Below are 12,244 nucleotides of genomic sequence, written 5' to 3' on the forward strand. Positions count from 1 at the left end.
TACATAGCACACCCCTCCGTCAATACATCCCACTCCCCACTGTCACTGCGTCACTCTCCCCTACGTCACTGCATCCCACTGCTTTAAATATAAACAGAGGTCAGCGCTTGAGTGACAGAATACTTAAACAGTTCATACTAATGTTCAATAAGTCACAGATGCCAATCTAAGTGTGAACCAGTCGGCTCGGCAACAGTGCCACACTGCCCTGACTCATAAATATGGCTACCAACAGTCCCAGAATTCCAGCACGTCAGTTTCTACATCTCTTCCCGCTTTCAATAATCCTACTGTCCTCAGACAATACAGCACACTGGCCTCATTCAATGCAGCCCAATATACTAATCCACTGATATTCATTCCTCTCAGTAAAAACCTGCCAATCCACTCATCACTGCATACCACTTCCCACAGTCGCTGCATCCCACTCCCCACAGTAATGCATTCTGCCCCACCGCCCCTCAATCGTTGCATCCCACTTTCCGCAGTTCCTGCATCTTACTTCCCTCAGTCACTACATTCCAGTCCAGTCAGTCATAGCATCCAACACCCATCAGTCACTGCATCACGCACCCCTCAGTCCTTGCATCTTACTTTTCAGTCATTACATCCAACTCGTCTAAGTCATTGCAACCCACTCCCCTCAGTCAGCACCTCACGCTTCCCTCAGCCACTGCATCTTACTCTCCTCAGTCACTGCATCCCACACCCCTCAGTCCCTGCATCTTACTTCCTTCAGTCGCTGCATTCCACTCCACACAGTCCCAGCATTCAAATCCACTCAGTCTCTGCATTCTACACACACCAGTCATTGCATCCCACTCCCCTAAGTCACTGCATCCCACTCCCCTCATTCAGTGCATCCCGCTCCCCTCATTCAGTGCATCCCGCTCCATCAGTCACTGCATTCCACTCCCCTCACTCAGTGCATCCCACACCCATCAGTCATTTCTTCCCTCCCCTCTCCTCAGTCAATACATCCCACTCCCCTTAGTAACTTCATGAAACTCCCCTCAGTCAGTGCCTCCTACAATCCTCAGTCGCTGCTTCCATCTCCCCTCAGTCACTGCCACCTTCTGACTACAGCCAAAGCATCACACTCCCCTCAGTTACTGCATCACACTTCCCTCAGTCACTGCCTCCTTCTGACTACAGCCACAGCATCCCACACCCCTCAGTCCCTGCATCTTACTTCCTTCAGTCGCTGCATTCCACTCCACACAGTCCCAGCATTCAAATCCACTCAGTCACTGCATTCTACACACACCAGTCATTGCATCCCACTCCCCTAAGTCACTGCATTCCACTCCCCTCACTCAGTGCATCCCACACCCCTCAGTCATTTCTTCCCTCCCCTCTCCTCAGTCAATACCTCCCCCTCCCCTTAGTAACTTCATGAAAATCCCCTCAGTCAGTGCCTCCTACACTCCTCAGTCGCTACTTCCATCTCCCCTCAGTCACTGCCACCTTCTGACTACAGCCAAAGCATCACACTCCCCTCAGTTTTGCATCACACTCCCCTCAGTCATTGCATCACACTCCCCTCCGTCACTGCATCCCACTCCACTCTATCACTGCATCACAATACCTTCAGACACTGCATCCCACTCGCCTCAATCACTGCATCCCACTCTGCTCCATCACTTCATCACAATCCCTTCAGTCATTGCATCCCACTCCCCTCAATCACTGCATCCCAGTCACCTCAGATAATTAACAGAAGTGAGCACATGAGTGACCGTAAACCTGAAGAGTGTTTTCCGTTCAGTAAAACACCGATGCCAATCTAAGGAAGAAACAGCCGTCTCAGCGACAGCACCACATTGCACCCATGCATAAACATGACCACCAAGATTCACAGAATTCCATCACACCACTCTCTACATCCCACCCCTTGCGTTCAATAATCCCACTCCGCTCAGAAAATACAACACAATGGCCACAGCCTAAGCACCACAATCCACTCAGCTCAGTAAATACATTCCAAACCCCTCAGTCACTGCATCCTACTCCCTGCATCACACTCAAGGAAACAAATCCATCCCACACCATCAGCCATTAATCCAAATCCCCTCATTGATTGCAAACCACTTCTCTCACTACTTGCATCACACTCCCATAAACAAGTCCATCCCACTCCATCAGCCACTGCATCCAGGTCCCCTAATTCATGGCATCCCACTCGATTAGTCATTGCATTCCACTACCCTCATTCACTGCGTCCAGGTCCCCTCATTTAAGGCATCACACTCCCCTCAGTCACTACATCCAACACCCCCCAGTCACTGCATCCCACGCCTCCTATTCACTGCATCCCAATCTCCATGGTCACTGCATCAGACACACTTCAGTCACTGCATCCCGCATCCCTCAGCCACTACATTCCAGTTCGTTTAGTGTGAGATTTCAGAGATCAAACGTGTGAGGATGTTCTGTAGACTTTTCCCGCCAGACTAATACCTGATATTTCCGATTCTGTTGGGCTCGATGATGCAGTGACATCGTATTCACGAGTCGACTGTTCCTCAGGTTTCAGAGTTGGTATTGTACCTGGATCTGAAATGAAGTAAGGAGACATGGGAGATTGCAGACAGCAGCACACCTCAAGAGAGCATGTACTTGTTTATTATGTTAAGAACATGATTCTATTCATTACTTATTCCCTGTCACTCATGGCTATACCCAAATTACTACTCCTCTAAGCCAATGCATCCCACTCCCTGCAGCCAATGCATCCCACTTCCGTCAGCGAATGCAGCCAACTCCCCTGAATAATTGCATCCCACTCCCCGCAGTCACTACATCCTGCTCCGCTCAGGCACTGCATCTCAATCCCTTCAATCACGACATCCTACTCCCCTCAATGACGACATCCCACTCTCATTAGTCACTACATCTCACCCTCCCTCAGTCACTACATCCCTCTCAGCCCGACGAAAAATGTGCATGGCCGCACCACCTGGGGAACTTGCAGTGCAGGGCTGCAAGTTAGAGCTAGTGAACAGAGGGCCACTTTTTGCAGAACTTGCTGCCGTGAGGCAGTCATGTTTTTAAGCCCCATCCACTTTAAGGCGCCTGGGTGAAGGTTATTGATTAAGGTGTGATGTGGGGTGGGTTGTTTGAATGGGGTGGGTTGGGATTGAAGGTGTCTCAGCTCAGTGTGGAGGTTTGCGCGGGAAGGGGGCTTTGATGGGCAGTACGGGTGTCCTGTGAGGGGCGCAGTAGTCAGTGGTTCTCAAGACATGTTGGTGGGGTGGGTGCGTGGGTTATCCTGAAGATCGGGGTGATTGGCATGCGTCTTGGGGGACTGTAGTCAAGAGATGTGGAGGTTAGCCATGCGTGTTGGGAGGTCACGGTGAGATGATATAGCCACGGAGGTAAGGTAACCCTGGATTACTCGAGTATGTGTGAGAGTAATCAGGTGTAGGGGGCTTGCACCGTAATCAAGGGTTCTGTTGGAGGTCAGGCTTGGAGGGTAGTCAGAGCCTGGGGAGGTGGTCGGGAGAGAGCAGTTGGGGATTGGGGAGGTGATCCAGAGGTCAGTAGGTTATCATTGCACATCCAGGGTCAGGGTGGTGGAGGAGACGTCTAGTGGTAAGCGAACTGAGCATCTTTCCTGGTTCATTATTCAACTACGAGAGTCAAAACGATCGAAATTCCTCTACTTAAATCGCATAATTGGATAGTTCCTGGTGCTGCGTATTTGTCCAGCATAATTTCAAACTTCCTGTGCAATTTCCATGCAGCCTTCACGTGGTAACTTACAGGGGCTTCCCCAGTGAATCTTTCCAGGGAATCTCCCGGGAGGGAGGCCGCCCACCTGCCAGAGAAAAAAATATTCTGGGGGATTTTATCAGAGAGATTTGCTTCGAGTCCCAGCAATGGGTAACAGCCTATCATAATATTAATCCTCACGGGCAAATTCGGTGCATGTCTCTGCTTCGGAAATTCCACAGGACTCTCACACATTTCCAAATTTGCAACCAAAGTCACACGGTTCTGAGTCAAGAAAATTCAGGCTCTTATGTGGTCCCCAAACTCTTGATGGACATGTACCTCCAAGAACCTGGACCACAGTTCACCACCACAGCCGCAATAATATTCCTACGAGGCCCACAACCATCAATCTACTCTCTACTCCTCCAATTCCGGATCCACAACACTGATAAGTGTGTGTTCAGATGACTGGGATCTAAGCATTGTTATTCCCTCCATAAACCAATCTGCCTCTTCCCTCCTTCCCCACACCCCCCTCACATTCTAAAACCTATCACGTGATCAAACGATGGGCTGTTTGTTGACCGCAATGGCAATAGAGTCTGAGTCGGTTCCCTATAGTTTTGGTGAAAAGTTTAGTTTATTTTTCAGGTCATTATTCCTTGTGGTTCTTGCAGCAATGAGGAGCAGGCGGAACATTATTATTTATGTGAGTGACCTGGCACATCCAGAGTCACCCTCCTGGGTCATTTATAAACAGCAATGTACCTGTGCAATAAGCAGCATTACAGCTTGGCACCGGCTTCAGCTTATAAACGAAGTCACTGCTGCAGTTTTTAATCTTTATCTCTCGGGTCCAGAAGCAGCGATTTTCACCCGAGGTAAAACAAACTGTCCTGGTTACTTCCCCCTCTCCCACGGTGGGATGTGAACCTGAAATTACGTTTATAAATATTGAAGGATGTATCCAATGTGAACAGCGTAGGACAGTGAATGTAAATCTGATATTATAAAGTCAGAACACACCATTTAACCAGCCTGAAGAACTTGTGGAACAGTAACCGAATGGGATGAGAGTGTCTGGAATCTTCAATCCACCAGAACTGAAACATCAATTAGAGAATCATAGGTTTAAGGAATGCACAGCTCAGAATGAGGCCACTAGTTCCATCATGTCCCAAATAAGCTGTTTGAAAGATCTGTCCAATTAATCTAAGTCTCCTTCTGTTCTACCTCATTGAGCTGAAAATCTCCCATCCCAGGATTAAGACAGACAGGGAGCGAAATGCAAACCTGCTAAGTGGGAAGCGAGCTCCACATGCGCAGTGTAAGTAATCAGGGGGCTCATAAGTAGAGAGAACTGAGAGTGACAGGGAGAAGACCCCGAGGGGGAGGGGACAGAGAGAGTTCCTCAAGGGAGGGGGAACAGGGAGAGTACAACAAGGGAGCACAGGGAGAGGTCCCGGAGGGAACAGTGACAGGGATTGGTCCCAGGGGGAGAGGATAAAGCGAGAAGTCAACGAGGAAGCGGGGACAGGGGCAGGACCCCGAGAGGGAGGGGAAAGGGTGAGGTCCTCGATGCAGATGAGACAGGGAGAGATTCCCGATGAAGAGGGGACGAGGAGATGACCCCGAAGGAGCGAGGATAAGACGAGGTCCCCGTGGGAGAGGGGGCGGTGAGAGTTCCCATAGGGAGTGGGGACGTGGAGAGGTCCCCATGGGAGAGGGGAAAGGGAGAGGTCTACAATGGAGAGGGAATGGGGAGAGGTAAATGGGGGAGAGGAAAAGTGGACAGGTACCGGAGGGGGTTTGGGAATGTTTTCGGTGCCCGATGGTGAGGGAACATAGAGAGGTCTCTGAGGGAGAGTTGACACGAGTGTTGCCAGATTGAGAAGGCAGAGGGAGAGGTCCCCGTGGGAAGGAAACAGGGAGAAGTCACTGTGGGGATGGGCAGATTGAGGTCCTCGATGGAGAGAGAAAAGGCAGTGGGGCATGCAGATGTTCCCAATGAAGAGGCTATGGGGAGAGCTCCCCGAGGAGGAGGAGACAGAGATAGGTTCCAAAGCGAGAGGGAACAGGGCGAAGTCCCTGAGAGAGAGACAGGGTGGGTGAGAGGTGCCCGAGGGAGAGGGAACAGCGAGAGTTCCCAGACAGTCAGGGGAAATGGAGAGTTCCTTGGGAGATTGGGGACAGGGAGATGCATTCGCAGCAGAGGAATCTGGGAGAGGTGCCTGAGGGAGAGGGAAAGGGGAAAAGTCCCCGAGGTAGTGGGGACAGGGGGATATTCCATGGAAGAGGGGACTAGGAAACGTCCCCAGAGGAGAGGGGGTGGGGAGAGGTGCCTGACGGAGTGGAGACAGGGTGAGGTCCCAGAGGGAGTGTGTACAGGGAGAGGTCGCCATGGGAGAGCGGACGGGGAGAGTTTCACGTGGGAGTTGGGACGGGGAGAGGTCCTCGAGGGAGGGGGGACTGAAAGAGTTCACCAAGGGAGATGCGACAGGGACAGGTCATCGAGGGACAGGGGACAAGGAGGGGACCCCATGGGGTGGGGACGGGAAGAGGTCCCTGAAGGAAAGGGTGCGAGATCAGATTTCTGAATTAAAGGGGATGGGGAGATGTCTTTGAGATACAGGTGTCCCGGAGGTAGAGGGGATGGGGAGAAGTCCTGTATGTACTGGGGACAGGAAGAGGCCCCTGAAGGAGAGGGTGCGGGATCAGGTTTCCAAAGTAAAGGGGATGGGGAAATTTCCTCGATGTAGCCGGGTCCCCGAGGGAGAGGCATCCCGACAGTGAGCGGCCAAGATGGCCTCGCCGATGTCGAGAGGCAGCTTGAGGAGATGGAGTGTTCCCAATCAGAGAGGGGACAGGGTCATGGACACCTCGAGGACACTAGATTATAACGAGATTCAAATAATCATTGTACTTGTTTTTTACATCAATGACTTTTAATCTCTATCTCCTGTTCCACGATTCTTTTTGCAATGTTAACAATCCCCCCTTTTGTAGTCTATTCAATCCCTACATGTACTTGAACACATCTGCTAAACTTCTCCATTCCCATTCTCTGCCCGAGCGAGAGAAATGCGTGTTTCTCTCCCAGCCAATCCCATATCCCTTCCACGACACACCCCACCCCCAATCCCTCCCCCTCACCCATCCAAAGCCTGGAGCCATTCTGTTGAAACTTCTCTATTCCCTGACCAATGCCTTGACTCCATTATTAAAGTGTGGTGTCAGTAATCGATACATTACCTGAGATGAAGCCTAGCCCGAGGTTTTTAAAAAAATATTTTGAGATGTGGGAATCGTTGACCAGCATTTATTGCCGATCCCTAATTGCTCTTAAGAATGTGGTGGTGAGCTACCTTCTTGAATCGCTGCTTCCCATGTCAGGTAGGTACACCCATAGTGCAGTTAGGGAGTGAGTTCTAGGGCATTGCCCCAGCGACTGTGAAGTAACTGCTGCTATATTTCCAAGTCACAATGTTGAGTGACTTGGAGGGAAACGTCCAGATGGCGGTTTTCCCATGTGTCTGCTGCCTTGTCCTTCTAGGTGTCCGAGGCCGTGCGTTTGGATGGTGCCGTCTAAGGTGCCTTGGTGAAATTCCGCAGTACAGCTTCTAGTTAGTCACACTGCTGCCAGTTTGACAAGGGAAGAAGTATAGATTCTGTGTTTTTCATGATGGTAATTGCCTGGCGTTTGTTTGGTGTGAATGCTACTGTCCACTTATGGTGTGTTTGTGGCACAGTGATATTATCACTAAACGAGAGACCCATTCAGGCAGGCTCATGTACTCGGGACACATGCTCAAGTCCAACCACGGCAGCTGTCAAATTAAATGCAAGGAATCCAACTGGAATATGAAGCTAGTCATAGTAACTGTGCGATCGTGAAGCCATCAAGCATTGCCGGAACAATTCATCTGGTTCACCTTAGGGAAAGAAATCTGCCGTGCTTACCTGGACTGGCCTACACGTGACTCCAGACCTACAGCAATGTGCTTGAGTCGGAAAGGTCCGAGTAATCCGCTCAGTTGTATCAAACCGCTATCTACAAAAGGCAAATTTATTTGCTTTTTTCTCTTTCCCAGTGACATTACTGATGATCTGTGCCTGCCTTTATTTGCTGCTATTGCACTCACTTTCATATTTTTGCCCAGTTTATCAGAATGCATCACTGCACATTACCTTTTAAATTGGTACCATCCATCCTGAAGTTTGTCATCACACATCCAATGGCCAGTGCACTCAGTCCATTTACAATAGATGCTCCTCCAGGCCTGGTCCAGGATGGTGTGATTTGCACAAGGGTCAGTGAGTGCTGAATCTACGACTGAGAGACAAAATATGATTCACGTTAATATAAAACATAGTTGAAGTTATACAGCAAATTAATTGTAAACCCAAAGCAGCAATAACCTGATTTTCACTCTCCCCCGCTTGAAAATTTAGCAAATTCATCCTGGAATCATTCCTACTTCTCTGTACCAGGTGTCCACCTGTCTGCCAGCTCAACCTCCCCATCTCACTCACTGCTCACAGACAGTATTCCCTTTTCTAGATTACCCATTCATACTCAGTTAACAGAAGGTAACAACAGCCTCAGCATCAACTCAACCAAAAAGAAACGCTGCAAATATTCCCTTAAAGATATCATTGATTATTACATTCCCCAGGTGAAGACTGAGTACAGTCAGTGAGGGACACTCGATGGTCAGTGAGAGATACCCTGGGCTATCTCAGTCCCCAGGTGAAAACTGAGTACAGATAGTGAGGGACACTCGATGGTCAATGAGGTCTCTCTCAGCCCTCAGGAGAAATTAGATTCTGAAACAGATTCTGTTATGTGTGCTTCATCTCGAAGATATACAATAACCGTGGAATAAACTAATACTGAATTCATAAATAGATTGTGTATTTGCTGTAAACAGTATTTTAGTATTGCTTTAGACGAAGTAAATAATATATTTACTGATTTAAATGCTGAAAGAAGGGAATATAAAGTTAAAAACTCGGATCACGATGGAAACATAGCTTCTTGTTAAGGGGAAATGTAAACAAACACATATGTAACTGACGATTCAAATGCACAGATTGACAAATATTAGAAAATTAATAAAAGCTACACCTAAATAGAAGCAATGCAGCCATATAACAATGACTTTTACATTAAATATCAGCCTATGTTTTTTTTAAATGACAGTGTTTTGCACTGGTTAGCCAAGAGTGTTGTGACTCTTGCCCTACCTGATACATATCAATGAGCCCGTATGTACAGGGCAGATTCTCAAATACTAGTGGACATTGCAACACTTGAATGCTCTGTGATATCTAAGAAGGATAGTGCAGAAAATCCTTGTCCAGCTGGAGGCCCCTGGGCCAGATTACAGGCTTCAGCTCCTCTGGGCTCGGCGCACCAAACATCTTGGACATTCAAATGTCTCAGATGTAATCAATGCGGTGCAGCTGCTCATCCATTCACAGACTGGCTCTTCCATGCATTTGTTCAGCAGTGAGAATATCAGCAGCAAATGCATGGTGAAACAAGTCTCTCATTGGACGAGGGATAAATAGAGGAAATATGAGATTTCAAAGTATGGTCCGGCACTAGGAGTAGAAGAGAGGGTGGTGCGGCCGGAGCAGGGGAGGGGGTAGAGCGCAGGCCCATGTGGAAGAAGGGGGCAGCATGATGTCAGGGGATAGAGGGGGTTAGAGACATGGGCCGGCGGGGGAGAGAGCAGGGCCTGGGGTATAGATAGCAGGGCCCAAGGGTTGACAGAGTTGGGCAGGAGGACAGAACTAATACATTATCCCAATACCGTGAGCTCCTATCTTGTGCAATAACTTTTTATGTGCCTCCTCATCGAATGCCTTCTGACATTCAAGTACACATCAGCCAGATCCCCTTTATCAGCTCTGCTTGTTATATCCTCAAAAAAGTCTGGCAAATTTGTCAAACATGGTTTCCCTTTCACAAAACCATGTTGATTCTGTTTGCTTGAACTCAAGCGTTTCTAAACGTCCTGCTATTTCTTCTAAATAATGGACTCTAGTATCTTCCCGAGGACATTTGTCCGGCTGAGTGACCAACAGTTTCCTGCTATTTGTCTCCCTCCCTTCTTGAACAGAGGTGTGAAATTAACAGTTTTCAAATCCGCTGGTAAAATCCCAGAATCCAGTGAGTTCTGGAATATTTAGGCCAAAGCCTCCACTATCTCTGCAGCCACTTCCAATAAAACCATTGGATGCAGGCCATCAAGTAATGGCGACTTGTCTACCTTTAGTCCCAATAGCGTGTCAAGTACTTTGTCGCTTGCAATTGAGACTGCTAGAAGGGCAGGGATGGTGAAGGTTTGAATGGCACCAGGGGAATTGAGACACTCGGGGGGAGGGAGTGGGAGTGGGGGTTGGTACTGGCGGGGTCAGGCATTATAATTTGCGACAGGGAGTAGAGCATGGTGTCCCAGGGTAATGAGGGTGAGGCCCAGGTAGGGGGCAGAGTGGGGCAAGGCCAGACAGGGCGGACCTCGGGGCAGTGATCAGGGCTGGGGCTACTGAGTTATGCCCTGGGGGTGGAAAGCGTGGGCCGAGGGGGAGAGATGGGGGCCGGGGGTAGAGAATGAGGCCCGGGAGGGAAGGAGGGAGGGTGGAGGTAGAGTGGGGCAGGGCGTTGGATGGAGCGCGCAGTCCACGGAGGGAAGAGAACGCAGAGCCATGGGACTAGAGAAATCGGGGTTGCTGGGAGAGAGAACCGCGCTATCAGAGTGCGCAGTGACAGTGGAGGAGAGTGTGGAGCTGGGGTGAGGGAGAGAATGGCCAGGGAGCTAGACAGAAAGGTCTGGTCTCGAGCTGGGTACATGGGTGTAGTAAGATGGTGGCTGAGGTGTAGAGAGCGGATTAAGGAGGATATATTGTGGCCAAGGCTAGAGAGCAGAGCTGGAGGGTAGTTAGCGTGGCAAGCAGTAGATTTTGGGGCCAGGGGTTTGAGGGCATGTTTGGGTGGACAGTGCAGATCTGGGGAGATGGAGCATGAATGGGAAGAGCAAGCGGGGCTGAGGGGGAGAGTGGAGCCAGCGGGACACAGAACAGACACAGTGGCGTGTGATTGGAACTCACGGGACATGACATCGGGTCCCCAAATGCGCAAGAGTGGGATCCTGGTCCCGCGTTAGCAGGGCACCGGGGGCCCAAGAACAGGGCTGGGTAGACAGAACAGGCCAGCGAGAAGACAGCAGGTCCGGCATGATAAGGAGCATACCCAGGATCAGAGAGCATCGGACTGAGTGGTTTAGAACGAGGCCAGGGTAAGAGGTCGAAGACAGGTGGAGAGAAAAGAAAAATAGCTAGAGAGCAGTGCCGGGGCACGGACTCTGGGGCCAGCTGGGAGATGTGGTTTGGGGTTAGAGAGCATCAGCCGTAAATTGAAAACAGTTCCGGGAAGAGAGTTTGTGGTGTTAGTGGTGAGCAAGCAGGGTGGGGGTTTAGAGAGCTGGCTGCGGAGTTGAGATTGTGTCCTTCAAGAGGGCGGGGCTTGGTATAGAGAATGAGGCCAGGGATAGACAGTGCGGACAGGGATAGAGAGTGGTGCCAGGGATAGAGAGTGGGACCAGGTATAGAGGATGGGGCCGGGAATGGACATTGGATCCTGGGAAAGAGAGTGGGTCCGGGGATAGACAGTAGGGCCAGGGTAGAGTGTGGAGCCGGGTATAGAGAGTTGGGCCGGGGATAGAGAGTGGGACCGGGTAAAGAGAATGGGACCAGGTATCGAGAGTCGAGCCATAGATAGAGAATTGGGCCGGGTATAGTGAGTGGAGCCAGGTATAGAGATTGGGGATGGGGCTAATGAGTGGTACCAGGGATGGAGTGCTGGACTGGTAATAGAGGGCGGGGCTGGATATCAAGCGTGAGGCCCGTGGTAGAGTGTGAAGCCATGGAAAGACAGTGGGGCTGGTGATAGAGATTGGTGCTGCACATAGAGAGTAGAACCGGGGTAGAGTGCAGGCCAAGTGAAAGAGAACGTAGATGTCAAGTGAGTGCGGCTGGGGATAGAGAGTTGGCCGGGGATAGAGAGTGTGTCTGGGGATAGAATTTGGGGTTGGCTCTAGAGAGTAGGTCTGGGGTACAGTGTGCAGCAGGGGATAGAGATTGCGGCCAGGGATTGATAGTGGGGCCGTGGTAAGAGCGTGGGTCTAGAGTTAGAGTGTGGTACCTGGAATTGGGAGTGGTGGCGGGGATAGAGAGTGGGGCCTGGGATGAAGAGTGAGGAAGGGGGTAAAATGTGGAGCCAGGGATAGAGATTGCAGCTGGGGATAGCGAGTTAGAACGGGATAAGGAGCAGGTCCCTCAAATGAGTGTGGCCGGGGAAAGAGAGCGGAGCCAAGGATAGAGAGTGGGGCCATGGATAAAGGCAGTGGATGGCTATAAAGATTAGGGGTGTGGATAGACTGTGCAGCCAGGGATAGAGTGTAGGTATGGGAATAGCGAGTTGTGCTGGGTGGTTAGAGAGTGGGTTCATGGTTCAAGAGTG

General features: G+C 50.2%; 1 protein-coding gene across 10 annotated transcripts in view; it reads right to left on the minus strand.

The window, feature by feature from the left end:
• LOC121274779 (uromodulin-like) overlaps positions 1–12,244 on the minus strand; it is a 231,105-nt gene that overhangs the window by 13,537 nt on the left and 205,324 nt on the right. For 7 of the 10 annotated variants that reach the window (XM_041182119.1, XM_041182122.1, XM_041182123.1 and 4 more), the window contains exons 3-6: positions 7,906–8,050; positions 4,744–4,820; positions 4,486–4,650; positions 2,461–2,556 (exon numbers count right to left, since the gene is read on the minus strand). In XM_041182119.1, the coding sequence (XP_041038053.1) occupies positions 2,461–2,556; positions 4,486–4,650; positions 4,744–4,820; positions 7,906–8,050 (483 nt within the window). The remainder of the gene's footprint in view (positions 1–2,460; positions 2,557–4,485; positions 4,651–4,743; positions 4,821–7,905; positions 8,051–12,244) is intronic. The other 3 variants (XM_041182129.1, XM_041182126.1, XM_041182124.1) reach the window with 1 other exon arrangement.

Source organism: Carcharodon carcharias (assembly GCF_017639515.1).
Source record: "Carcharodon carcharias isolate sCarCar2 chromosome 38 unlocalized genomic scaffold, sCarCar2.pri SUPER_38_unloc_19, whole genome shotgun sequence".
NCBI lineage: Eukaryota > Metazoa > Chordata > Chondrichthyes > Lamniformes > Lamnidae > Carcharodon > Carcharodon carcharias.